Raw genomic sequence first — 27,946 nt, 5'->3', positions numbered from 1 at the left:
AAACTGATTTACTCTAAATAGACGTGTATTTTTAAACTGATTTACTCTAAATAGACATGTATTTATATATATATATATAGTTTCCAGAATGCACTATTTCATTTAACACACTCTCTTCTAGCTAACAGAGTAGACTGTGTGAAATTAATTCTATAAAGTTTACTCTGACCTTTTTTTCTGTCACTGACAGCCTCCAGTGTCACCGAAGTGTCTTCGTATCTGCTTGCTGAGCACCTCGTACTCCTCCCTTTAGCCGCTTATCACAGTGACAGCTCTTCTTTGAGCGGGGAGATAGGACTGCTCGCTGATTACTTTTTCTTTAATTAGTCGACAGTTTAAAAAAAAAAAAAAAAAGATCAACAGCTTGGCATCTGTGCAATTTTCTAGTTATTCCGCTGGTGTAATCAAAGTGAGAGTTTCAATTATGGAACCTCATTTTGCATGTGATTTGTGATTAAGTTGCTGTAGACGTGCATACTGCTTAAGGGGAAAATTAAAAATAACAGGCTGGATTGTGTGAGCCTTCATTTTCAGGGCTGCATTGTTCCCATATATTTTTGACACTTTGATATTGCAGTAGTTTCGTAGTTTTCAGTTTGCATTAGGTACTGGTATTTACTTTTAGTTCAGTTAAAGCTGCTGGAGGTAATTACAGTGAAATCTGTGCTGTTCATGAAATGAAGAAGAGCTGAAGGTAAACCCAAGCCAGGAATGCCGTACCACTAGGCATGCGTACGGGACTTTTAGCTGTACACTCCTCTTTCTTTGCTGAGTATTTGAGTGTGTAGCTGTCCAATTCCATCCATAACTGAGAAAAGGGCTGGACTCACGAACACTGAGCTGCTACACAATGCTGTGCCTGTAAAAGCAATGCTTTTGACCATCTTCCCCTGTCTTATAGAGCAGCTTTTCCTGACAGGAGATGACCCAGCCTTGATGGATTTTTCCCTGCTGTTTCACAACCTGAATACACCCCTGCAGCCAGCCTGCTAATAAGGTCACTTGTTTGTGTGAAGTTTTAGTACTAAATAATACGTTTATGAGGCTTGTCGGCGTCATGGGCTACATAGGTTTGCAGCAGCAGTCTTTTGCTTTCTGCTCTGGCTTTGTACAGTTTCTGTAGCCTCAAGTTAAAGCGTTTGCTTCAGGTGGTGGTGGGTATGCGTTTCTTTATACCTTGAATTCTTCATCATAAGTGCACAGCTGTATTTACACTTAAAGTAAAAACTGAAAGAAAGCTTTCCATGTGTGTGTGTGGAGGTGGTAAGGGGCATCACACCCTCTGTGACAGACATGAGGTATACTGCTCGCAGCAGTGCACAGCTGGGGGCTCTCTGCTCTTGTCATAATAAAAGCAATAACAGAAGCTCATTAAAATGGAAGGAAAACTGGGACAACTCCAGGATTTGCAATAGAGTTCCTTTTTGCTTTTAAAGACATTATCTGCTAGTAGTTTTATAATAGTCCCGTGAATGGTTGCTTTAAGTGTGGGGTTGGCTGTTTGAAAATTATGCTGTATAAATGGTGTTGTTTGTTGTGGTTCAGTGGTTTTCATATCAGGTTTGTTCAGTTTCCAGTCAAGAGGATTTTTTTCTACCTCTCAGCCTTTCAGGCTTGGCTTGCCTTCTCAGAATCAAGCAGTGTTCTTGGCTCAGCAAAGTCCTTTGCAGAAGAAAGTTCATAAGGCTAAGTCTTGGTCCATTGCAATTTTCATATGCTGTGACACAACTTCGAGCACTTACACAGGTGATCTTGCAACAGGAATTCAAACAGACTTCTGTTTGCACTTATGCTGTTTTTGCTTTAGACTAGCAATAGTGAAGAGTAAAGCAAAACAAATATATTTTTATTTTTTGCCCATCGAGAGTAAAACATAATTAATTGCAAATAAAATTGTATGGTATAGATGGTTCTCAGGTGGATCTTTACTTCAGTCCATTGCTATCTCAGACTATTGGAGGCCTTAATATGATGATATGGCAATAAACATGAATAATGAAATACAAACCAAACTGGAGTGAAAGATTGTGTGTGAGATACAGAAAATGTACTAAACGTTGGGCTCTCTAAGGATGACGTGTGGAAAGTTAACGTAAGGGGAAATGTCAGACAAAAGGAACAATTCCAGGGCTGTCATTATATAGAGAGGCTTTCAGGATTTTAATACTTGCCTTGCCTAAATTAATTTCTACAGTGACTTAAAATATCCAATTCTGAATGGATCCTAAAAGAATGTTGATTATTTAGTGCTGGCGCTGACGAGCTTAATAGAAATTTTGAGTGAGAAAGTGTTTCATATGTATTATCAACTATCTTGCAAATTTAGACTCTTTTTCCTTGCCTTTTCCATGTTGATTTGCAGCTGCTGTTGGCTTTCTGACAGTTTCCAGTGTCATTACCATGTCAGCCCCTTTCTTTCTGGGGAAAGTTATTGATGTTATTTACACAAATCCCAGTGAAGACTTCACGGACAGCCTGTCCAGCCTGTGTGCCTTGCTGAGCGGAATCTTCTTGTGTGGTGCTGCTGCTAATGCTACTCGTGTCTACCTCATGCAGACTGCAGGTAAAAACAAAAAAGTGGATCTGTGAATTACCTTGTTCTCAGCGAGTCAGCATATCTAGCAATCTGAAATGAATTCTTGGCACTGTCTAAGAAATTGTCATGGAATCAGTAGCTTTTCTTACCAGATCAAAGGTAAATGAATAGTGAAAAGATAAGCATGCTGAAATAATTGTTCATTTTTGTTTACTGTTACGTGATATCTCAAAGCTCACCCTCCAGTGGTATGTTAAAACTCTGTAACGTGACTGGTTCGGTGTTGTAGAGTTCAGTGGTTTCTATATGGCTGGTGTGTGTAAAGTCTTGTATGCCGTGCTTGACTGCCTTCTGTTTCTGACAGGACAAAGAATTGTGAAACGTTTGCGAACAACCCTGTTCTCCTCTATTCTGAAGCAAGAAACTGCTTTCTTTGACAAGACCAGAACAGGAGAGCTGATAAACCGCTTATCTTCAGATACAGCGCTCTTGGGCCGTTCGCTGACCGAAAACCTTTCCGATGGGCTCAGAGCAGGAGCTCAGGCATCTGTGGGGGTTGGAATGATGGTAGGGTGGTCTCCTCCTTGCTTGTTGCTTCTTGCAGTTTCATCTTTGTTTTGCTTCTGTTTGGTAACGTGTGAATGCCATTCAGTCCAGCAACTGTTGTGTGTTCTTGGATCCAAGTGTATTTCACTGGTTATTAACACATACAATAACCTTTGTGCACTGCATTGCAAGAGATGGTGTGCCTATAGCCACTTGATGTTTATTCATGAGCCAAAATATGGAGAACAAAGCTTTGAAATTAACTACTCTTGCTTCCCTAATTTATCAAGTAAAATTATAGACAAATAATTGAACTCCGTTCTTACTGAAGATATTAAAATAAGTGTTTATGTTCCCATGATTGTAGATGGAATAAGGTGTGAGGGGCTTGATGTGAAAGTCGTTGAAGTTTGTTGATTCTGGGTAAAGCCTAGGTGAGCAAAACCAGCAGTGAACTTCAAATTACTGCTGAAGATTTTTATGAGTGGTAGTCTTTCTGCTTTAACCTGTCAATAAAGAACATAGAATCATATAATAGAACCCCAGAGTCATCTCAATTGGAGAAGACCTTCAAGATCACCAAGAGCAACTATCAGCCTCCCATCACTAAACCACGTCCCTTACTGCCCTTACTGCCATATTTAGGTAGGAAGCATGTTAGCAAAAACTTTGGTGCAGTGCATCAGTTAATACTCCCCAGTGGTCAGTTGGTTTACATAAAAATCTGACTTCCCATGGTGGTTTCTGTGGTATGAGTTTTGTTACGCTTATCTGAGAGAAGATATGCTGGTGGCAACTATCTTAAATAAAAGTATGGTAACTTCTCCCATCTACCTAGGGATAAAAAACAGAGAGCAAAAAGTATCCAAACAAAGAAAAACTCCCAAGACTGATGTTATTAGAAACGGGTAACAGTTTCCACTATGAAGCTTTAAAGCTTGAATACTTTGTTGCTGATAACAATTACGGTTTTCTGTTTTTATCTAGGCCAATAGAGTCTAAGGTTTATCGTACCATAGATTAACTGGCATAACCATATATAAGGAATCTTGCTCAAAAATGCTACCATGATGCAGTCTTAAAAAGTGAACTATAAAAGATTACCTAGAAAGAGGGATTATTATAGAATAATTATAAAGCCTGTCAAATCGATTTTGAAATTTTGTTTGAGATTTGTCAGTTTTGATTACAGAAAGCAAAATGAAGTGAAAACATACTTGATCTAATGCTAAGAAATCATATGAAATGAATCTACTTAGGAGCTTTAATTGTGATTGCTGTTATGAGTGATAAGGTTTTGCAACATTAAATCCATTATTCCAGGTTATACCCATGAGTGCCAAGGAGTGCTGGTGACTCCATCTGTTTCTCAGTTACCCCAGATTACCATATGATATTTCACTACTTGAGCTTTCTGTATTACGCCATTTATTTAAAAGTTGTGACAGCACCTTAGAAACTATGTAATAGTTTGTGTCTTTCAGCATTCCCAGGAGATTTCCTGGTAGGCTTGTTTACTGGCAGGTTGAGACACTTGGCTAAGCCCACACAGCGAACCACTGAGAAAGCTGGAAGTGAAATCCAGACCACTTGACTTTTAATCCTTTGTTCTAGCCATGGGATACATTCCCCAAATGCTATGGAGGAATAGATATTTCACCTGGAAGAAATAAAACATGATAAATGAAAGCACGGCAGCACTAAATTACAACCTTACTAATTTCAGAAAACTCTAGTGAGGGAAGTTGCAATTCAGTACTCCAGTGGCTTATTTTTAATCTGAACGTAAACCCCTGATACATACCTTTTTCTTCTAGTTTTTTGTGTCTCCTAGCCTTGCTGCATTTGTTCTGAGCATTGTGCCACCCCTGGCTGTCCTGGCTGTGATTTATGGAAGGTACTTGAGAAAACTTACTAAAATGACTCAAGATTCTCTTGCAGAAGCAACACAGGTAATCTTGTAGCAGATACTTTCTAGCTAACTTCAAAGTTGCTCTAGTGTATTTAGATTAGCATCTCTGAAGTTACAGATATTGTGAAGATAATTGTACTGTTCGTTGCCCTAAGGCCTGCTGGGCCTGTAGTTCTCTACCTGAACAGTACAAAAGCTAAACTTTAACACTTATCCATAGATCTCAAAAACAACAGTGCTTTGGGGGGTGGGGTGGGGAAACAAACAAAAAAAAACACTGTCCATATATCATAATGTGTCTTGATAATTAAGAAATGTGCACTGTGGAGAGGATAAGGAGATTAGGCTAGAGCTGTGTGACAGCATCAAAAAAATCAGTCTGTGAAGCCCTGTGTAATTTAGTACCTGGGTTTGACAAACACTTTTCTTGGACTATGGTTATGAGCTTGAAGCCATCAAACTCAGTTAAAATAGCCATAGTTGTCAGCTGTTGTAAACTTGGAATGTCCTGCATAGGACTTGCGTAAATTGAATCTGCAGTACAACAGCTCTCTCTTCTATTCATCTCCCTTGTCCTATATATTTAAAGGAAGCTCATGTCTTTGAAAACCAGGTGTAGGAGTTCACATGAACAGGCGATTCTAGTGTTCTATTCAAATCTTCAGGTTGAATGGGGTGTGGAAGAATAATTATATTTTAATCTCATATTTTTAATCCCCAAAGTGGCCTTGTTTTTTGTCAGGCCATCACAGTGTCTATTAAAAACTTAGTCTAACTGGTTACAGTTGAGGTCATTTTAGAATTATTACTTTGCTGTTTAGAATTTGAAATACTGAGTTGGAATGGGGCATTAGTAGTTTAGATTAATTCCCAGTGCTGCTTTGTTTAAATGAGTGGAGTTGTTTCAGGAAATAACTGCGAGGAGGGCATGAGAAAGTTTCCAGTGGTATCCGAAGGAATATGTTTGGAGATACTGGCTTAACTTTCAAATGTTCTATAATATGAACTTTCAAAATTGCGTGTCTGTGTGTATTTTTGTTTTTTGCTTTAATCTAGTTAGCTGAAGAGCGTATTGGAAACATACGAACAGTTCGAGCCTTTGGGCAAGAAATGGCTGAAATGGCGAAATACACCAATAAAGTTGATTATGTGCTACAGTTGGCTAAAAAAGAGGCACTAGCTCGGGCAGGCTTCTTTGGAGCAGTAAGTATGCCCTGATGAAAGAAACCAAGCACGCTATTCCAAGCATCAATTATTTTAAAATTCATGAGGATACTTACAAATCTGCAAATAAATGAATTGAGTGTAAATTGAACCTGCACAGAACTGTGGGAATACTGGACTTAAATCAGCCTAAATTGCTGTGAAACTGCACCCCAAGATGAAGTGGTATGATAAAGCAAGTTTAAGCCTCAATTTCTGCCCCACACCTTCCCTGGTACCACTAATCTAAGCCCGTAACTTTTATTCAGGGAACTATACCAGTGGAAACCTTTACCCCACCTTTTATGTTTTACAGGTTTGGCTTCCTCATGAGATGAGCACCCGTGCCAAGGAAACTGGGGAGTGCGTGGATAGGGGAGGGGGATGGGACTGCATTTTTCTGTACTGCTTGCAGTTTAACAGTTAAAACTGCAACCTATCTGCAGACTATCAACTCTTCTCCTTGAATTATGCCAAAGTTTGGCATTCCTTTCCATCATGAGGAATGAGATTTTTTTTCTTAAAAAAAAAAAAAAAAACAACCCCCCCCGGGGGGGGGGACAGTGAGGTTGTTCTTTGAACAGTTGTTGGATAACACAGTGTAGTTCTGTTGGGCTGTCAGCTCGTTTGGGGTTAGAGTTGGTTTTGTTTGAATTTAACTCAGTACTCCAAAACTATATATACACATACAGGAATAGTATGGGAATTGTTTTATTAGAAGGAAGATTCTGAAACAACATTTTAGAGGATAAAGTTTAGGATGTGTGTGACAAATCTCACTTTTCCTTTTTTTTTGTTTTTCCTTAGACTGGTCTTTCTGGAAACTTAATTGTCCTTTCAGTCTTGTACAAAGGAGGATTACTGATGGGCAATGCCTACATGACAGTTGGTGAACTCTCTTCGTTCCTTATGTATGCCTTCTGGGTTGGAATAAGTATTGGAGGTATGGAATAAGAAATTAGATTTTGTTCACATCAAAGCATTACAGTCAGTATGGGGGCGGGAGGGAAGAAGCTCTTAAAAGATCTGGCTTACTTAAAATGTCTTCTCAAAATGATCTTCCCAAGAAATCATACATTTTTTTAATGGAGATTTAATGAAAATAATAATTTATAACATAATATAAGCTTTATATATTCCCAAAAGAATACAGTTGTTTTTTTTTTTCAATGTGGATATGCAGTAGATACGTATTGCTCTTGTTTTCTTTGGATCTAAACTAAGATATTTGGCATGTTATGTAAAGAAATAATATTTGTTTGTTTGTTTTAAAATGGTTTCCTGTGTTAAACACAGTCTAGTTAGAAAGGCATGTAGAATTTACCTGTAACTCAGTATAAAGAGCGTCTTGAGCTGGAAAAAGTAAATAAAATGCCAGCAGAACACTACGTTCTGAGGCTAACCTTTTGTTTTACCTTACTGACTGACTCCTTTCTGAAGCTCAGACTCTGTAATCTACTGGCCCAGAAACAAACTGTTCATCTCTTTGAGAGAGCAGTCTTCACTACTGCATGCAGGCAAAAATGAAGATAAGGTGCTTTGAAGCCTGATAACTGATTGGAAGGGGGCTTCTTTAAAATGAGTGTTGCTTCTGATAGATTGGCAGGGCAGTGCAGCTTGTCTATACTATTTTCTAAGACAAAGCCTGATATCGTGGGAAGCACAAAGATGTGCCTGAAGGCAGAATTCACAAAACCTGCTTCCATGGATATCAAAGTCGCTGCGGCACCCGTTCCAACCACCAAAACCCTATCTTCTGCTTGAATCATTCAAGTTTGGTCAACAAACAGATACCTGGCTCTTTGAAAATGTGGGAAAAAATAATATTAAATATCTAAAAGTAATGTTAGACACACTAAAAATATTTGACTAATATCTGCAATAAAAACATATTTTTAAATTCTACTTAAGATTATTTTGTGTCCATTTCTGGGCTCCCCAGTACAAGAGGGGCATAGAACTACTGCAGCGAGTCCAGAGGAGGGCTACGAAGATGCTTAGAGGACTGGAGCACCTGTTGTATGAGGACAGGCTGAGAGAACTGGGCCTGTTTAGCCTGGAAAAGAGAAGTCTGAGGGGAGACCTCATCATTCTGTATAAATATCTGAGGAGAGGGTGTCAAGAATATAGAGACAGTCTCTTTTCAGTTGTGCCCAGCAACAGGACGAGAAGCAACAGGCACAAACCGAAGCACAGGAGGTTCTGGCTGAATATGAGGGGGGCACTTCTTTACTGCAAAGGTGACAGAGCACTGACACAGGTTGCCCAGAGAGGCTGGGGAATCTCCCTCTCTGGAGATACTGAAAACCTGCATGGGTACCATCCTGCGCAACGTGTTCTAGGTGATCCTGCTTGGCGGGGGGTTGTACTAGATGATCTTCAGAGTTCGCTTCCAACCTTGGTCATTCTGTGTTTGTGGAATACAGTTCTGCACAGAGCTCATCCCTGGAATCATAGAATATCCTGAGTTGGAAGGAACCCACAAGGATCATTAAGTCCAACTCCTGGCTCTGCACAGGGCCACCCAAAACTCAATCCATGTATCTGAGAGCATTATCCACATGCTTCTTGAGCTCCAGCAGGCTCTGTGCCATGACCTGGGGAGCCTGTCTCAGTGTCCAGCCATCCTCTGGGTGCAGAACCTAACACCCAGCCTGACCCTCCCCTGTCCCAGCTCCATGCCGTTCCCTCGGGTCCTGTCGCTGTCCCCAGGGAGCAGAGCTCAGCGCCTGCCCCTCCGCTCCCCTCGTGAGGGAGCTGCAGGCCGCCATGAGGCCTCCCCTCAGCCTGCTCTGCTCTGGGCTGGACAAAGGGACCTCAGCTGCTCCTCAGGCATCTTCCCCTCCAGATCCTTTATCTTTGTAGCCTTCCTTTGGACATTCTCTAATAGTTTTATGTCCTTCTTATACTGTGGCACCCAAAACTGCACACAGTGCTCAGTGTGAGGTCGCCCCAGCTCAGAGTAGAGCAGGACTATCATTTCTCTTGGCAGTGCTGTGCCTGATGCACCCCAGGTTGCTTCTTTTTGCTGCCAGGGTGCACCACTGGCAAGTTGAACATGAATTGTCGACCAGAACCCGCAGATCCATTTCCATGGGGGCTGCTCTCCCCTCTCTGCTTTGTCTATGTCTTTATTTGTGAGGTGACCATCCTCATCAAGTAATGGACCGATATTATCTCTAGTCCACCTTTTGCTGTTAACATATTTAAAAAATCCTTTATATTGTCCCCCACAAGTACTTGCTAGTTCCAACTCAAATTGAGTTTTGAATTTTCTACCTAAAATGGCAAACAGAAACACTGTAGTCCTCCTACCTCAATTCCAGTCGCTGTACGCTTTCTTTTTCTGCTCAAGCCCTCGAAAAATATCTCTGCTGAGCCAAGTCAACCTTCTTCCCTACCTGCTTGGCTTCCAGCTTTTTGGAATTGCTTATTCCTGTGCACTTAAGAGGTGGTACTTAAAAATTGACCAGCACTGATAGACCCCAATGCCTTCAAAAGCAGTTTCCCAAGGAATTCTACTAACTAGTTGCCTGAGCATATTCCAGGTTGAAGTTTTGGTGACAGTTCCTTGAAGAATAAATTATCAGTGTTACCATCCTGGCTGGGACAGTTACCTATAGACTCCCACAACATCCACTTCATTTGCTTGTCCCTTACTACTTGCCCAGAGGCTCTCAACTGTGTCATTGCCAGCTGCGAGCTCTGTACAGTCCAGCCCCTCCGTTACATACATCATGGGGACTCTGAAGTAAAGCTGTCGTGCCACAAGGTGCCTGCCTTCCTTGACACCTTCAAACATAGAAATCTGCTGAGCACTGAGTCTGCTCGGTATATCATCATCAATGAAAAGGAGTTCATGCAGTGAGCTGTGAAGTCCATGGCATAATCTGAAACATTGCTTTTTTTTTTTTTGTTCGCTGTGTTTTCTGTTTACAACAGCTTACTGTGTTTTCTACCAAACACTGGAGACAGGTGGTGAAAATTGAAAACATTTTCTAATTAGTATTTGCTATCTATATTATGTGATCTTTTTTTTTCTTTATGAGTGGTTGTGAATTTGCAAACCTGGGTGTCTCAGTTTTAAGGGGCTGTGTGAAACGCATGCCTTCTCCTCCATGCTGTGCTGTAGGCTGCAGAAGGTTTGGCTTTTTCATCCAAGCGGACAGCTTCTCGCCAAGGCTAGTGCCTTGTGCGGTCACCTTTCAGATAGTGCTCTGCAAAGCATGCTTTGCTTTTGAATAGACACAAGCTTTGATGTTGTAACTTCAATTTGTTTCCTTCAGAATGATTTTTTTTTTTTTTTTTAAGATACAAAAAATGGTGAATAAGGGTTGTTGGTAGCTCTCAAGTGAGACTAGATAGGATTCAAATCAACAAGTCTGATAATGTACTGGAGTAAGGGATCCACTATGTGTGTCTGATGCTTTCATGTTCATATAACACAAAGTTAATAACTCCTGATGTCTTCCATTCATAATTCTCTTCTGATTTTATTTAGGTCTAAGTTCCTTTTATTCCGAACTAATGAAAGGATTAGGTGCTGGCGGACGTCTATGGGAACTTATTGAGAGGAAGCCCCAGCTTCCATTTAATGGTGGGTCCTTGGTTTGTTATTGTTTATAGGTTGACTTTCCTCTGTACTTCAGAAAGAGGTGTGTAATATTTAAAGGTAGTATTAACTTAATTTTTTCAGAAAGAAACAAGATACAATGGTAACTTTTCTGCCTTTTCCTAACTATGAAACAGATGATGAAAATTTCCTTTAATTGAGCTCAAAATTTCTTTTTTTTTTTTCCTTTTTCTAACTAATTTAGGATATGCTTTTAAATATATTACTTTGAAAGTTATGTGACTGAGGACATGCTCATTTCTAGCTCCTTGCTTTGATGGCAGCACCGCTTTCTCTTGGATCAGCTTTAGAGTTAAGAGTGGAAGGAAGAAAAAGAAGGGAGGAGCTCTGTATGAGATGGCTGTATTTCGTATTTTCACTAAAAGGCTTACCATGCGCATCTCTAATGGCTAAGAAATTAGCAGTCTGAAAAAAGAAGCTTTCAAAAACAGGTATTTTTCATTAAGAGTATATCAAGTTTATGCAAACAATTCATATCAATCCAGTGAAAATGGTTCCTTAGTAATACATGTCGACTTGAAACCTAACTTGCGAGCACAGACAGTTTGAGGCCCTTGAGCAGCACATGCCAAACTGAACTTTTAGCTCTTCTGCTGTAGGAGTTGGGGGGCTAAGATATGACTAGGGAATGAAAAGAAGGAAGGGAGCTGAGATGGAAAGTCCTTCTAGGGACAGCATAGGATGTACAGGTACAGCAATTGTGACTTATGGAAAAACTTATGGCCCTCTCCTCCCAGTACCACTGCCCACAGTTCCCTCATCTTTAGAGGGAGAAGGGGCCATTCTGGCCTGTGGTTTACGTAATTCACCCATGGGCAGGGGTCTCTTACAGGTCTCTTTGCATGAGCAGCTTGCCATACCAGGCAGTCTCCTTGCCTGGCGCGTGTGGTGTTGGACCTGGTTACATGGGCATAGTGTTTTTTGATATAACTGCAGTGTTCTAAGCCATGACGAAAAAAGTTTTGAAGGGGAGGTAATGTCCTTGATGTCCCTGACATTGCTGGAAGTGTGAAGAAAAACAATTTTTATGACAAATCAGTCATTCACATCTGACTTTTTGTGGGCTGCTTTAGGCCTAAAGATAGGTTTGCATGTCTGAAATCACATCTGTTTTTATCAGTAGGTTTACAGAAAAAGGTGCTCACCTTTGAGAGGTGCTAGATTTTATAGAGGAGTAGCTTGCTGATGTAGTTGTCAAATTCCCAAAAGAAGATACGCAAACACCATCTCTAAACCTGCCTTTTCGCCCTTGTAAACATTTTTTTTGTCAGCAACACTTAATTGACGGCTCTATTTTTTAGAAGCCTCACAATGCCCTCCAGTGTATAAACAGCATTTGCCTGTTTCAAAGTAGTTCACTGAGCTGCTTATAGAAGATAATTTCTGTGTGAATTGCTGTTTTCTGTCATCAGCTGCATCCTATTAAGCAGAAATCGTACACAAGTTTTGTCCAGCTCTGCATGCTAATAACAAATGCAATATAGTAGAGTCTAGGTGAGCTGTCAGCACTGTAGTTAGTCTAATCTTTATCTGGAAACTTTAACGTGGAAACTTTGTAGGGGCTGGCATAAGAGGAAGAGGAGAAAAGAACATTCAACAGACCTTGAGTGAGCCATGGTTTACAGAATTGAGTTTTATCTTTGAGTTGATTGATACAGCGGGGTATTTTTGAAATACTAATCTTCATTTTTTTTTCAGTTTTTGTCTCCCTGTGCTGGAATTACTGGGGTTCTTAATTTGACTGACACCAAGGCACAGTCTGGGCTTTGTCTCATTTCTCTTCACAGCTGCAAGCCTGTGTCTGTAGGATGCTTTTCAGTGCATATAGGCCTTACTTAGGCAATTAAAGGTACTAAAATTAAAGGAGACATCCAGTGGATGGAGGTAGAGACTTAGAATAAAACCCATTGGTCCAAGAGGTAACCACCAACTGGCTAATGAAGGGATAGCTAGACATTCTTGTCTTTACCAAGGAAGTTACCTTAAACTTCCTGCCATGACAGAGGATTATCCAGTGTTGTACTGCAGCATGCTGTGTCCTATATAGATGTAGTGCAACTGTTGATCTGTTGATTTCATCATCATGTGGATGTGATTTTTTCTTTTAATATGGATTATTTCAGTGGTCTTCATCTTTATGGTGGCATCAAGGCAAAGTAAGCAGTAGTACTGGGGAAGAAGTTGCCTTTCCCCCGAAGGTATTGAATTGTTTAATTATACCAATCGTTTCCATCCAGAAAATGATATTTATTGTGTAGAGTGAAAATAAATTGGACAAAGTTTCAGACATCTACGTTGCATAGGCTTAAATAAAATTTCTTTTAACTTTCCCTTCACTATAAACTAAATACATAGGAAAGGATATAAGGAACAATTATAGTTCATATATCTACTCTCTTGGCTGCTTGGGTTTTATTTTCACTGAACTCTATCTATCTATCTATCTATATATTTTTTTTTCTGGTGACAACAAATACTTCAGGAACTGGTGATGTCTTCCTTTCCCCCGTCTCTAGAATCCAGACATAAATCAAGCACAATCCTGCATATAGCTTTTAGATATTTTTACAAGTAACATGTAGAGGAAGGACTTGTGGTACCAGACTTCCTGTACTGCAGTAGATTTCAGAGTTGCAGGCCATGTAATAGACTATGCAATAACTGGAACTGACAATAAAGATAAGTGATTACTTGTTGCTTTGACATAGTAAGGATTTGGCTGCTAGCACAGGATTTAGCAAATACATTTCTTTTCCCAGTGAAGGGTTTATGGGTTGTTGTACTTTACGTAGCAAACAAGTTAAAATGTGTATGTCCATAGATTAAAGTCAAGGAAGGAGTCTAAAACTGCGTGCAGTTGCCTTTGCCATTTCTATGCTACTACCATTAAACTGAAAGTCTGAAGCCTGGGGAAGAGGAATAAAGCTGGGAGAAAGAAAAGCAGTCAAAACAGCTTGCTCTAGGAACAGCAGGACTAGTGAAATCTTGACTGCTAGTGACTGGTGTCTGTGTTCCCTCTCCATCTCCCTCTCCCAGTTACCTGTTTAACCAAATGGGCATGTGCTACCATCTGCTGTGACTGCTTGGGGGTTACTCCTGTGCTGCATCTGAAAAGAATGAAAGCTCAGGGGTGATGTGGCTTTAGCTGAACACTGCTTGGGTCTTGCTCTGGTGCTGCCAGTTTTTGCAAAACTGGCATGAACTTCATGAAGAGAGACTCTGTCTGTTGATAATGCTGCACCACTGTCAAATTAGCTTACTTTGTATGGACATATCTTGTTGGAATAGACCTGGGCTTGAAGAAATTGTATTTCTTTATCTACTTCTATGCTTTTTCCAGTACTATGATATTGTTTTAAGGTAACTGTCAAGTCAAATATTGTGTTCCAGAAAGAAGTTCCTTTTATTTAACTTTGGCAATCATTCATTCATGATGGTTTGTTACGGTGTTTCACAAACTGAAACCTTACTTTCTGTGAACTGTTGCGTAAGAATTACGCCTCTGGACTTTGAATGCTCTTTTGTCTGGAATTTATTATAATATGTTTTCCAGTTGATAAAAATCCAAGTCCTAAAAATAGCCATTTATGCACAAACCTAGCAACACTTTTGTTCTAGTGATAGTTTTTGCTTAAATGCTAAGCAATTAGCGGGTAGTGAAAAGTGAACGCTCTTGTCCAAAGGGGAGGGCATTTCAGGTGACTGTGGCTCGGTGAGATGGCAGTAAGGGATTTGCAATGTTTATCTTTTTGCATCTCTTCTATGGCAACAGGACTTTGGCCTTGTTGTGTCATTTTATTTCATTGCTCCTAATTGACAAACCTAAATTGCTTATAATATGTTTAAAAATTCAGCTTGTACTAGAAGCGAACACCATAGTCGTTACATATTAGCAAGATGCAAATGATCCCTGTTGCTGTAGCAGCCTAAAGCTTCACTGCGGGTGAGCAACCTGCACTTGCAGCCAGGCCTGAGCAGTGCCCCACGCTGATTCAATCATGGCTGAAATACAATCCCCGTGGGCCAGTGTTGTGGCCTGCAGCTATCCCTAGGTTTAATGAGGAGATAGGTATTTCTACTGAGTATCTGTAAAGCAGGTCTAGGAGGTCTGAGCTGATTTTTAGTTCTGTTCAAATGTTTCTATTTTATTCTGTCATATAGAGGGAATCACATTAGGCAAAGCCACATTCAAAGGCGCTTTGGAGTTCAAGAACGTTGAGTTTGCATATCCGACGCGTCCAGAAGCATCCATTTTCAAAGATTTCAGCCTTTCCATTCCGGCTGGCTCTGTCATGGCTCTGGTTGGCCCAAGTGGTACGGGGAAATCGACTATTGTATCCCTTCTCCTGAGGCTGTACGATCCTATCTCAGGTATGTTCTGAGTGTTGCTCTCATTTGACAAATGATGTTTTGTGTCTTAGATACGCCCTATAAACAAGGAGGGTTCCTGCGCTGAGGTCCTGTTGTGACTATCCCACTGATGTAGCATGCTTCCCTCTGGGGTGTGCGATTACCTGGTGGTGGTGCCTGCATAGTTTGCCTTTCTGATCTGCCCTGACAAGATGCCAGGTTGTGATTCCCCAGGGGTCTTTGTTCTCAACTGTTCTTTCCGCCTCTTTTACAGTACATGTCAGAACACACTTGACTTTACTGTTTCTTAATTTAAGGTACTATCACTGTTGATGGCTTTGATATTCGTCAGTTAAATCCACTGTGGTTCAGGACAAAGATTGGAACAGTGAGTCAGGTGAGGAAGAAACAAATTCTAAGTGAATGAAATAATTTTGTCTAAGCAACTTGTGCCTCACTTTTCTTGTTTTTAGAAGTAATGTGATCCTACATCTCAGAGAAAACAGGAAAGCTCCTCCTTCTCACCACAAGTGTTGTTATGCACGTTTTATTCTAGAAATAAGTATTCAGAGCTAGCCCCATTATTCAGTAGTCTGTTTTTTTTTCTGTAGTCTGATTATAGAGATACAAACTATTTGCTGAAAATAAAAATGTGCATGTGGAGACTGGGAAGTACACTGTTGCAAATTATATGCGTTCGAGTACCTTGATGTTTGATATGATTTGCCAAAGAAAGCAACACAAAACTTAATGTTTAGTCATGTTTTGTATTAATGGCAGTTACACAATCACATTTTACACAACCATATGAAAAATGACCTGTGCTCAGTGTTACTTCCTGGCAAACACAATTCTGTAACTGGGTTTACATTGCATTTCAAAACATCTGCTTTATGTAGTAATGCCACCAAATGCTTTTGTGCAAAAATGATGTTCCTGTGGACACATTAATGTTTTTCTTTTTGTTTCATTTTATCCAGGCTGGAGTTACCAGTAGATTCTAGACTATAGCATGTTTCTTACTTATGTTACACCGAAGCAGACTTACCTTGTTTCACACGTTTTCCTATCACTTGCCCTATCTGGCAGTCCTCTGCTCTATTTTAAGCTTTAATTAAATGCGCAAAATGCCATAAAATTTATGTAGAGATAGTTAAGAGAAGATTCAGTACTGTTGTAAATGATGATATGTAGTAAAACACAAAGGGAGATTTTCTGATGTTTGGATGAATAGCTCTTTCTGAACTCTTCCTCTAATATTATGAATTGAAGGCTATGACATTTTGTCAGTTAAAGCAAAACAAAACAAACAACGCTTATTTATTTCAACTGCCCATTTTGATGTTAGGAGTGTTTTGGTGTGGTGTTTGGTGGTTTTTGTTTGTTTGTTTGTTTTGTTTTTAAATCAATTAACTTCAGCATACATACAATGCTGGGTCTTCTAAGTGGGATTTATGTTATTTGAAATATAGACAATATGTGCGTGTAATTACAAATATGCCACATTATGTACAATTTTGAATTTTTCAGGAACCAATTCTGTTCTCCTGTTCTATTGCTGAAAATATTGCATATGGTGCAGAAGATCCATCCACAGTGACTGCAGAGGAGATTCAGAAAGTTGCTGAAATAGCTAATGCTGCTAGTTTTATCAGAGATTTTCCAAAAGGGTTTGACACTGTAGTTGGAGAAAAAGGAATTCTACTTTCAGGTGCATTTTTATTTTATTCTAAAAACATCTTACTGCTACAGAGCGAAGCCAAAATTCCATTATTTTTTGTTAATCAGCCTTTTCTGCAAATCATAGCCCACCATAAATATTAACAAATACTTCCAACATTTCTGTTCCCCTCCTAAATTGCACGTGCCTAACTGTGTTCTGGCCTTAAGTTAAAAGTACTTGACATCTATGAATTTACTGACTTTTTCCCCCAGGTGGACAGAAGCAGCGAATTGCTATTGCTCGAGCTCTGCTCAAGGTAAGACTGCACAGCTACTTAACTACTTTGTGGGGAAGGGGAGAGGATTAAAGAGGAGGAAGCCTTTCAATAGGAGGGTTGGGAAAAAAATTAATATATATATATATATGTATCTTTTGTATCAGGGAGTTTGAAAGGGCTGATTGGTTTAAATACAGACAATTTACGTATGTAAGCGCTTCTTCCTGTCTTTCAGTCATGTTTTTCTAGTGATAGTTCCTGCCAAGAGTAATAGTAAATCACTGTATAATGGCTTTCTTTCATAAGACCGTGTCAAGGATGGAGGAAGGCTTTAAGAATATGGTGCGAGTAAACTTACATAATATAACTTCATTCAGTCTCTGTGTTCAGATTTTTTATGGGTTGTTTTTTTGGCTTGCAGCTCACCGGTGCTATAGATGCCCAGTCTTGACTTAGAGGGGAGCTGGGCTCAATTTGGAATGACGTATTAGTTCAGGCAACACATCGTGCCCCCTTTTCTTTTTTTTCCTTCAGGGGTTGGCATGGTTTTAGCTTTAAGGCAGGCCGTGTGCCTGGAGCCAATACTCAGCTGGAACTTCTGAGCCTTGTTGAACCCAGCCTAGATTCCTATTAAACCACCCAGGTCTCTGTAGCACTCTAGCATGCCTAGTTCTGCTAGATTACTGGGAAGCTTTCATTATACCATTCTCTTTTATCACAAATGCTGAAAAGCCAATTGCATCTCATATCAAGCACAACTCATGGGAGTAGAAACTTTACTTGGAAGAAATACAAAAACCCTGTTGTAAAAAATGAGTTGTTGAGATCTATGTGTTTTGGGGTGCAGTGCAGTCTCTTTATCAAGTAAGTTGATACTAAAATCTTTAGACTTTATCTGAAAGAGAAGGAAGTTTGGATTGTGTACTGTAGCTTGCAAAAGAATTCTTAGGCATTTGAATGCGGGAGGTTTTTCTGTTTTTTAATTGGGAAAAGTTCTTAAATACTATGTACTGTATCTGTAGGTGAAATACCGCCTGTTGGTAGGTTTTTGATATTTTTTGTTTCTGGACAGTTATTATTTAGTAGACTGACTACAAGCAGAGGGTAGTTGAATTACTGTGAAAGATCCATGTAACAGCAGTGAATAGGAACTTGAACTTCGTACTGCAATGCCGCTGAGTGTACATTAAAAAATGTTCTCCCAGTGAAGTACCTTTAGTTTGTGTCTTTTAAATAGCGATCAGTTAATATGTTCTGTTACTTTAGCTTCAAAATTTGAAGATGAAAGAATTATTTCTGGTTTGTCCTCTTAGCATGTAGTCTTAAAATAATGCTTTCTTTGAATGATGCCCAGTTCTTTTGATGAAATATGTACTTGGAGTTTTCAGCTGTATGAATACTGTTGCTATTGATATGAATATTCATATATCTGAGTGTAATTGTAACCATTTTACTTTATTCTTTAGAATCCTAAAATTCTTCTGTTAGATGAAGCAACAAGGTAAGAAAGAAAACAGAAACTTAGAAATTATCCATTTGTAAAACTGAAATTTAGGAAGTGTTCCATCTCCTTTATCTGCACGCCCTTGTACAAATTATCTAGCATCTTACTTCTCCCTGCACACCCCTCCTCCATCCCCCCCGTCCCCCCAAAAAAGGTATTAAAAAAAAAAAAAAAAAAAAAAAGGTGTTTTCCAGGTAAATGTATTAGGATACCTGTGATACGAGCTTTCTTTATGAAGAGTGGAAGGGTTAGCTGGTACACCATATTACAGTATTTCAGTTAACTCTGTAATGTGTGACTTAGCTTTGAAGCAGATGTTTCAAAATCTTTTTGCACCTTTATTTTAAATGATGAAGTTGTTAGTGTAAAAGAGATGATTGTAGTGCAGCACAACTTTTTTCACTGAATTAATTTGGAATTATTTCTTCATGCATATTTTTGCATATGACAATATGTAACTCATATAACTTGGATGTGTCCACTACACGTTCGTGTAACTTTTCCTGCAGTTCCATTGGTTCAACTTCACCAACGATGTCAAGTGTTTGGAGTTTTAGCAAAATATGCCTAATGCAAACAAAACTAACCTGTTCTTAAAATAACAATTATCCTCTTCTCCCCACTCCCTCTTCCTCCATCCCCTTCTGCTTATTTCTTATTAGTGCTTTGGATGCCGAAAACGAGTATCTAGTGCAAGAAGCTCTGGACCGGCTGATGGAAGGGAGGACAGTCCTAATTATTGCTCATCGTCTGTCTACTATTCAGAATGCTGATTCTGTTGCAGTCCTTGGCCAGGGCAAAATCCTTGAATGCGGAAAACATGAGGAACTACTTGCAAATCCAAATGGACTTTTCAGGAAACTAATGCAGAAACAAGCATTTCTTCAGAATAGCGATGCTTTTGCATTAGATGTACAATCTGGAGAAAATAATCTATTAAAAGAAAATGTACGAGAGAATGTATGAGTAATGGAAGCTTACAAACTACAAAGAATATAACTTATGTTTCAGTTATGTAAAGTAAATGTTATATTTTTCCAAAATGTACAAAATATCCTTTTGAAACTTAAATGTGTTTAAACTTTTTATTGAAAGCTTTTTAATAATTATTGTAACTTTTTAAAATGTCTATCACATTCAGACAATTTCCGTGTGTAGCTTTTTCTGCTTTGTGTGTTACGTTAATTGAGACCATTTAGACTCTTGTTTGTTGTAATGCACTGTACGATGATGTGCTGCATTCTCAAGTAAAATCAGTATTTTAAGGGGAATTAAGTGTCAAACCGATCATTTTCATGTCATTGTCTCTTCCCTTTTCAAGGAACTTTTGTTTCCATGTTTGTTGCTAATCTTAAAATGCTGGAATTCAAAAGTGCGTGTTTCACTTCTCTAAGACCAAATGCTAAGTTGATTATGGTCACCATCTACAGTTAATATAGAGAATTACAAATGAGAACTCATTTTTAGAGAGTAAGGAAACATGAGTTGGAGGAAAATTATTAAAAAAACAACTAGCTGACTTTACATATAAGGATAAAAGCATTGTATTTTTTACTGGTTTTAGTTCATGATAGGGAAATCTAAAATTTGCATACATTTTCTTCTTTTCTCTATTTTCCCAGTTCTTTAGTTTTATTTCTCTTTCTGAGATGAAGTCCAAAATAAGATGTTCTTACATATGTAAGTTTTTGTCCTTTTTAAGGCATATACAAGTGTGGTTTTATTGTTACTTAAAATTTCATTCACAGAAGTCCCAGGATTTGCCTAACTACCTCGTGTCACTTTCTCAATGACAACTGGTAAAATAATAGCATTACAATAATTTCAGTAACTGCAGGACAGCAATGTCTGGCAATAAAGCAGGCTTCTCGTTTCTAATTTAAGAACTTCTTCCAATAGTGTCTCTCTATATTTTCTGAAGATGCAAAAGATAATTTTTTAAAAGCTATAAGCTTTAGAGGGTCACATTAAATCTTATGTGTGCTAAGAAATCTAATTGTTGGAAAACCTTATTGGCAATAGGTGAGATGCCTAGTACAGGGTAAGCTTAAAATGTTTCTCTAACATGCCATTATAATGGTACTTTGTGGAACATAGTGAAAACACTAATGAGCTCCTCGCACTATAAAATGAAAATAAAATTAGATCCAGATAAAATTATGCCTTCTGATATAGTCTTACTAGAAGCAGATGATATATAGATATGATAAAGATATGCCAAAAATACCACTGACCAAACATTTAATTTCAGTGTTGACTAACACTAATTGTCTTGATACTGTATTTAGAGGAGCTTGAACTTTAATCTTTAGTCCTAATCTCTCCTTATGCAAGTGCAATGAGCCTTTTTGTTTGTGAGCTTAAACTGTGAGGTTGTAGAGAATTAATTGCAGCTGACCTGAATGAATCTTTTATGTCTGTTGATCATTAGTTGTTCTGGCAGGTGTTGCAGTCTACCATGAAGTGAGAAAAGCTGCAGAAAAACTCTTGTTCAAAGAAAGGTGAATGTCTGTCATAAGAGGTGCATTGGATAGCAGACTTTATAATATTCCTTGGACCAAACCAAGATCTTATCAAGGTGAGAACACTTTGCTGGACAAGTACAGATTTTTAGTTTACACACCTGCAATGCATGTGGCACTGCCTCTGTATGCACGTGGTGTGCTGCATGCCTCCACAGCAGTGCCAGGCAGTGATGGATGTGGTTGCATGGTGAACTGTAGGAGCCCTGCTAGTTTAATAAGAAAATTTGATCCTTTTGTTGGAGGAAGGAGAGACAATATTTAAAAAGGATAGAGAAAGGAATTAAAGCATTATATTCTGCTTTTGTTATAAGAGTTTAATGTTTTCCTGTCTAAGGTGGAAACCATTGGTGCATCTCTAACAACCCTGGTGGGTGTTCTTTGTGAAGGACCACCATCTCATGCTGCTGCCTTGTGCAGCGTGTTCCATAGGGTAAAAGTGAACCACACATCATGGAAAAGACTTAATATGAGAGTATTTGTGCATCAGAAAGCACTATAAAACAATCTTTATTACACTTTGTGACTGCATTTTTTTGTGATTGCCTCCTTCACGTTTTAGTAATGCTGTGTATCATAAAGGTAATATGTAAAACATTTACTGCTTCATGCTATACTTATATTGTTGAAGAGATTAAAAAGACCTTTCAGAAAATAAATTCCTCACCCAAAACTTGACATTTCAAACCCAACCTGTGCTATGTACAAAACACTATTTACTCTGAAGTTTTGTAAAAACCTGAAAGAATATGTTGTTATAAAGTATTACACAACAGAAATATCTTTGATTGGCTAGTAAGCATTTGACATTAGGTCACGGTTCACCTAAAACAGGTAATACAGAACTAAACTGCCCAAGTTTCAAATTCCACATCAAGTCAAATCCTGAGAAGCAAGCCTTTTGGAGGAAAAAAAAGAAAAAAAAAAAATAAAAATAAAAAAAATAAAAAAAAGAAAGTTCAATGATCAGTAAACACTTGACAAAAAAGCAGTGGATGAAACTAGCTTGAAGCTTTTCTAATTTTAAACTATCATTCTTCATCTTTTCAAAAAGAACTTCACTTATCTAGATGTCAACAGCTGCTTACTGCTCTGATGCTCAGAAGACTATTTTGCCAGACACCTTGACTTTTAAACTGGGTTGAGAAGCTCTCTTAATGGGGCTGTAATTGCTACATTGAAATGCGCTGACGCAGTTAAATCATAGTGAAAAATCCCCAGCTGTAATATGAATTGGCAAGGTGCTGTAAGCACTCTTCACTCCAATGTACACAATCCATTTTAGTGATTTTAGCGCTATTGTTTCTTATGGTTATCCTAGCAAGTACAAAGAAGACAAAATATTCAGTGAAAAATTGTAGAGTTTCTTTGGGTTGTAAAAAAAAAAGGACTTGAAGAAGGCATGGGTCTGCTCCTTATTAAAAAAAAAAACAAACAAACAAAAAAAAAAAAACCCAACAACTTGAAGTGAAGCTTATGTTGCCAGCTGTTGTTATTTGTGCCCTAAATCTTGCCTCTCCTCTGCTCTCTGCTGTTTGTTTTGTTTAAGCTACTTCTAGTGGTGAGAGGTTCAGTTCCATGAAAGATGGTATTAACATGCTCAAAACACAGCTGTGTTGCTACTAGGATGTTACAAAGGCCAGATGGTACTCAGAAATGCCTTTGATCACAGGTGAGTACAATTTAATAAGCCAAATCATGCTCATCTGACATTTCCTGAACGAATTTCACAGTTGGTAGTTTTTAAAGTGTTTTTGTAGCCTTGCAGGACATTACACAAGACCACCTCACTTCTCTGCTGCATGCACTGGGGTTCTGCTTTGGCCTAAACATATCTTCTCTGTATAGGAATGAAGATGATTCCCAGACATTGAGAAAAATAAATGTCATTACATTTACATATACACAGAGATACATAATATAAAGATTTTTCAGCATCTCTCGTTATTTGCCGTATTTTACACGGTAACTATGGGCACCATTTCAAAGTCTTATCACTAATGCCTTTTTCACCTTCATCCTGGAGGCGAGAACTATTCCATTTCACAACATTTTGCCGCCCAGTCATGACTTTCAGGGCTCAAATACTGGATCCAGTTGCTTTCAAAACCACCTTGCTAAATGCATCGAACACGTTACCTAGGTCGTGTACTTTCTATAACCAATTATGAGAATGTTGTCTGCAGGTGATGGGGTCTGAGCTGCTGCTAGCCTTTCAAACTAATTTTCTTTCTAAATAGGTAGGCAACTATTTGCAGCTAGTGTCTACCTCGGCAATACTTTCTACACAGTTTTTCAAGTAATCAGTCAAAATAGAAATATAAAACGGTTAATATTTGGGAGATATTTTAAAAAAAAAATAATGTGAATGTCACTGTTCGCAGATGTTGGGAACTGTGGGTGGCAGTTTGAAATTTAGTCATGTTTTTCCACATTTTTTTTTCCGCGTATGCTTTTTTTTTTTTTTTGTGGGTTTTCCTCACGATGCGAAACACCCAAATTCGCATGGAGTGTCTTTTCTTCTTTTATTTGGGGTATTTTTTAATAAGAAAACTGGGCGAGCACAGGTGATTTTAAAGAGCGGGCGGCTCTACAGGAACACGCAGCCACCCAAAAACCGCCAAAACAGCGATTTGCACCCATCTTCCAACGCCACCCGCCGTTCCCGAACCTTTATCCCCCCAACACGACCGAAACAGGAGCACCCTCCGTGCTCTCGCATCCCGCTGCCCACCCAGGGCTCCGCCATGAGCGGACCCCCTCAGCGGGCGGTTGCCGCGGGGTCTCCGCGCCCGCCGTGCAGGGGCTGCCTCCCGCCCCTCGGCGGGCCCGGCCGCGCTCCGCAGTGACGCGAATCGGCGGCGCCGGGCCGGGCCGTGCCGAGCCGGGCTACCTGGGGCCCTTCTCTTCGCAGCCATGTTCCCCTCGGCTCCCGCCTCCCCGCGGACCCCCGTCGGGCAGGCCCGCAGGAACCTCGGCAGCGCCGCGCCGAGCCCCCTGTCCCGGGCGGGCGGCAGGAAGGGCCTGGCCGTGGCGGCGGCCGCCGTCTCCCCCGGGCTCTTCTCCCCGGTGGCGCGGAGGAGCGGCTCCATCTCCGCGCGGTGAGGCGTCGGTTCTGCTGGTTGCTGCCTCCTGGGACGCACTGGGAGATGCTCCACAGCTCTGAGCATCCTTAAATCTTTCTTTTTTTAAAGTAGTTTTTCCACAATATGCTTTTGGGGTGTGTGCGTGCTAGGGCACCCTCGTACTCGAGAAGCTGAGTTGCGTGGTGTGTTGAGTTGTCGTGCTGTCTTCTATTTTACTTTTTAGTCTTATTTAATAATTCGGACTGTTTTTTTTCTGCCTGCCTGTCCGAGGTCGTGCTGTCCTGTCAGCCAGCTGTCACTCTGCTACTTGGCTTCTCTCATTATTGTGCTGAAGAACTTGGCCATCAGGACAGATCCTATGGGATGGGATCTTTCCTACAGTGTATACGTTAGCCTCTGTATTATTTTTGTTTATTTCTTTCTTTGATTCAGAGTTTAGTCTACAGCAAGACTTACTTCCTTCTCAAAGCTTGCTTTGTGAGATATTTGATAAAGGGTCTTTTTGAAAGATTTGGAGAAATCTAAGTACTTAGTATTGTCTCAGTTGTGTTGACTGGCTTTTTTTTTTTTTTTTTCTCCAAACAATTCTGATGGAACTGTTAGGCATGACTTTCCTGTATGAAAATAACAACAAAAAAAGTATGCTGGTTACTAATGTGTGTACTCATTTACTCCACTATAGAAGCAGTAAGACTTTATTGGCCTGTAGTTTCTGAAGTACTCTCAGATCCTTGGTAGGCTATTTGACATCATCTGTTCTCATGGTACCAAGTTCTGACTGAAACATGTTACAGCTGCGCAATTTTGTGGTTCTTTTATAGTTTAAAGTTAAATGCTGTGAGTTCAATACGTTTGAAATATCTCTTATTAGAGAGTTCCTCAGATATGTCTGTGGTATAGGAAGAATAAGAACCAAAAACATGTAAAACAAAACAAAAATATTCAAAGTTTATGCATTTGAAGTAAATGTTGAAACTCCTGGAGAAAGAATAGAAAACTAATCGCAGCTTTTGTTTTGTTTTGTTTAAGAGCAACTCCCACCAGAGTTATACAGCATCCCTCAGCAAGCGATACTATTAACTATGACGTTAAGGCTTTTGGATCCTCTCTGCCTGTTAAGGTGATGGAAGCCCTGAAAAAAGCTGATGGTAAGAACTGATTTTATCTGTTATTTCCCTCACAAAAGTTTACAGGTGGGAGAAAAGTTAATGTGGTGTTGAAGGTATTTAAAAGTTGACTTTGCAGTGTAAAATGAAATGCTTGAGTCTTGGTTAGAATTCAGCTTGCTCTGCTGTCTGACTGCAGTCATCGTTTTCACTTGTTTGGATTCTTTTGTTTCCTGGACTGGATGCTCTAATCTTACTTTTTAAATTCATGTACACTAAGACATTAAATTAATACATAGTTTAATTTAACTTCAGCTCATGTTATTTCAGCAGGTGGAAAATAAAGAAATGGAAGTGGTGGTTTTATTATTTTTAACAGTGGTTTTATTCTCGCTTTTAAAAGCCCCAGTAATACAAACTGTTCCTCAAGTTAAAGAAATTACTTTTATTTTTCTAATAGAGATAATACGAACCAAAAATGTGTAGCTATGTAAGTTGTTCAGCAGTTTTTAAGGTATTATTATCTGCTGTAAATTGGTAGAAGTGAAAAGCTTGTAGGATTGCCTTGCTTTTCACTCTCAAATGTTGAGGATTTGTCAAATGGATTTTAAACTATATTTAGTAATTGGGTACTTCAGATATGTAGAACTTGTGACGCATAATTTAATTTCAATACAAAAGATATTTCTTCTTTGCATATGAGAAAGAAGGCTAGTTGGTTTTCAGGCTATTCCTGCAGTATCTTAAAGTATTAATCCTTTTTATGTAGCTGATGACCAGCTGAGCGTTCAAGTGGATGAAAGTGGATGGGCCTGGCTGGTCCATAGAGAGAAGCTGATAATTTGGAAGATTGGTCAGTCTGCAGTTGCAAAGGTAAATGAAAGGTCAAGATGGAGGCATTTCTGTGTTTTATGCTACTTGAACAAGTTACCCAGTTGTGTTGTTTTAAAATCAAGGGTTTCCTTATAATTTAAGGTTTGCCCGTTTTCTACCAAAAGCAGCATTTCATATGAGGTCATGGTAACAACAGTAACTAAATTAAAGCTTTTGAGGGAGCTTAGCAGTCTTATATTTCTCTCTTCATTTTCTAGTTGTCACCTTAACATGAAGGTTAAATCCTTGCATCTTAATAGGTTCCCTTTTTATGTTAGATTGCCTTAATAAAGTTTATTCCAGTAGGTAGGTACTAGGTGATACCTTACAGATTGGTTTAGATAATTTTGTGAGTGACTTTCAACTGAGTTTCAGCGGTGCTGAATGCATGTTTCCTTTGGTCTTCTTACGTCAAGAAAAAATGTGTTTTTTTCTGCATAAATGTTTTTCTAACAACAACATGTCAGTGCATGTAGCAAGTAAAGTCAGAGGAACGCTGTAGTTACAAAATCAGTGCCTTCCAATTAGTGAAGCACTTATTGATCATACAGATTCTACACTGTATGGAAGTGTAGAAGTGTCAGGTATGTGCATTCTGGTACTTGTAGAGATTTTTGAAGGGATTACATTTTTTCTGATTGATTGATTCAAGTTTTCTTGGGGGAGAGGAATGTTTCTACCTCCCCTCCAGTCTCTGTGAATACCAAGTGAGCTTTTTCAACCACTTTCAGTTTAATTTTATTTTGCCGTTAGTATAATATCTTAAGGAATGTCCAAGAAATTGCACCTCAGAAAGAGAAATAATTCAAAATTGTAATATTTTCAGAAACAGAAATAACAAAAGGAAAGAAATTATGTTTGAAAATATTTAAATAAGTATGTTTTAGCTGCTTGATTGTTGTGACAAATGTGCTGAAAGTCTCATGTGACACTTTTCTTTTATTTTCCCACTTCATACAGTGTCCAAGCTAGTCTAATAGTCCTGTGTCACAAAGTCTCTAGATTTTTTGACACTGCTCAATGAGTTCTTACATGTCTCATGTATATAATCGCATCTCTTTCTTACAGTTATCTCTGTGTAAGGAACTTCAGCTGCCACCCAGTGACTTCCAGTGGAGTTCGAGTTTAGCAGCTATATCTTGTCTCAGTTCCTCAGGTGAAGCGCCTTCTCTGCAGGTGATCAACTTCAAAAGTTTGGGGTTAAAATGCTTTTGGACTAACTTTGAGTATATTCTATTTTATCAAGTATTTATTTTAAAACTGTGCACTTAGTGTTGTAATATATATTCCAAAAGTCAGGATTGTTAATATGCTTGAAATATAATCCTGTGAGTCTTTTCAAATTATGCCATCTACCTGTTATAGGATCAGATTGAATTAAGAGTTTTCCTGTGGATTACTTAGCATACTTTCTCCAAACTAAGTCAACTAAGAAATACTGTGTTTAACTAACCCTAGGGCTTTAAAATATTCAGTCTAAGCAAGAATGATTTAAGTGCATGCTGGCTGCAAAAGTTGTTCAGCTCTCTTTTAATTCTGGGTATGTGTGGCTGAAAAGCAAAACCTTTTATCTAATCTTCGTAATGAAGCTGACATTGGAAGGGCAGATGGCTTATGTTTTGACTGATGATTTTGCTAAATACATTTTCTTACGACAGAGTGTTAGAGGATGAGGTTTGATGATCAGCTAGTTTTTCTGAAAGTGTGCCAAGTGTGTTTGTCACAACTTGACTTC

The 27,946-nt window shown here is 39.0% G+C and overlaps 2 protein-coding genes across 3 annotated transcripts in view; both read left to right on the top strand.

The window, feature by feature from the left end:
• The window catches only part of ABCB10 (ATP binding cassette subfamily B member 10), a 26,981-nt gene extending 7,086 nt beyond the window's left edge, over nucleotides 1–19,895 (top strand). The window contains exons 2-13 of the mRNA XM_035320144.1: nucleotides 2,363–2,563; nucleotides 2,901–3,103; nucleotides 4,900–5,034; nucleotides 6,051–6,197; nucleotides 7,005–7,140; nucleotides 10,699–10,794; nucleotides 14,992–15,201; nucleotides 15,498–15,577; nucleotides 16,711–16,891; nucleotides 17,116–17,159; nucleotides 18,587–18,621; nucleotides 19,287–19,895. Of these exons, the coding sequence (XP_035176035.1) occupies nucleotides 2,401–2,563; nucleotides 2,901–3,103; nucleotides 4,900–5,034; nucleotides 6,051–6,197; nucleotides 7,005–7,140; nucleotides 10,699–10,794; nucleotides 14,992–15,201; nucleotides 15,498–15,577; nucleotides 16,711–16,891; nucleotides 17,116–17,159; nucleotides 18,587–18,621; nucleotides 19,287–19,590 (1,734 nt within the window). The 5' untranslated portion in view covers nucleotides 2,363–2,400 and the 3' untranslated portion in view covers nucleotides 19,591–19,895. The remainder of the gene's footprint in view (nucleotides 1–2,362; nucleotides 2,564–2,900; nucleotides 3,104–4,899; nucleotides 5,035–6,050; nucleotides 6,198–7,004; nucleotides 7,141–10,698; nucleotides 10,795–14,991; nucleotides 15,202–15,497; nucleotides 15,578–16,710; nucleotides 16,892–17,115; nucleotides 17,160–18,586; nucleotides 18,622–19,286) is intronic.
• A 788-nt stretch (nucleotides 19,896–20,683) lies between these two features.
• NUP133 (nucleoporin 133) overlaps nucleotides 20,684–27,946 on the top strand; it is a 32,728-nt gene continuing 25,465 nt past the window's right edge. Inside the window, exons 1-4 of one of the 2 annotated variants that reach the window (XM_035320142.1) lie at nucleotides 20,684–21,202; nucleotides 25,262–25,380; nucleotides 26,108–26,211; nucleotides 27,280–27,387. In XM_035320142.1, coding sequence (XP_035176033.1) covers nucleotides 25,356–25,380; nucleotides 26,108–26,211; nucleotides 27,280–27,387 — 237 coding nt within the window. In that variant the 5' untranslated portion in view covers nucleotides 20,684–21,202; nucleotides 25,262–25,355. Of the gene's footprint in view, nucleotides 21,203–23,985; nucleotides 24,248–25,261; nucleotides 25,381–26,107; nucleotides 26,212–27,279; nucleotides 27,388–27,946 lie in introns of those variants that run through there. The other variant, XM_035320141.1, reaches the window with a different exon arrangement.

This window comes from Oxyura jamaicensis, chromosome 3 (assembly GCF_011077185.1).
Source record: "Oxyura jamaicensis isolate SHBP4307 breed ruddy duck chromosome 3, BPBGC_Ojam_1.0, whole genome shotgun sequence".
Classification (NCBI taxonomy): Eukaryota; Metazoa; Chordata; class Aves; order Anseriformes; family Anatidae; genus Oxyura; species Oxyura jamaicensis.
The sequence above is the reverse complement of the archived record's forward strand: the minus strand, read 5'-3'. Positions and strand labels throughout refer to the sequence as shown.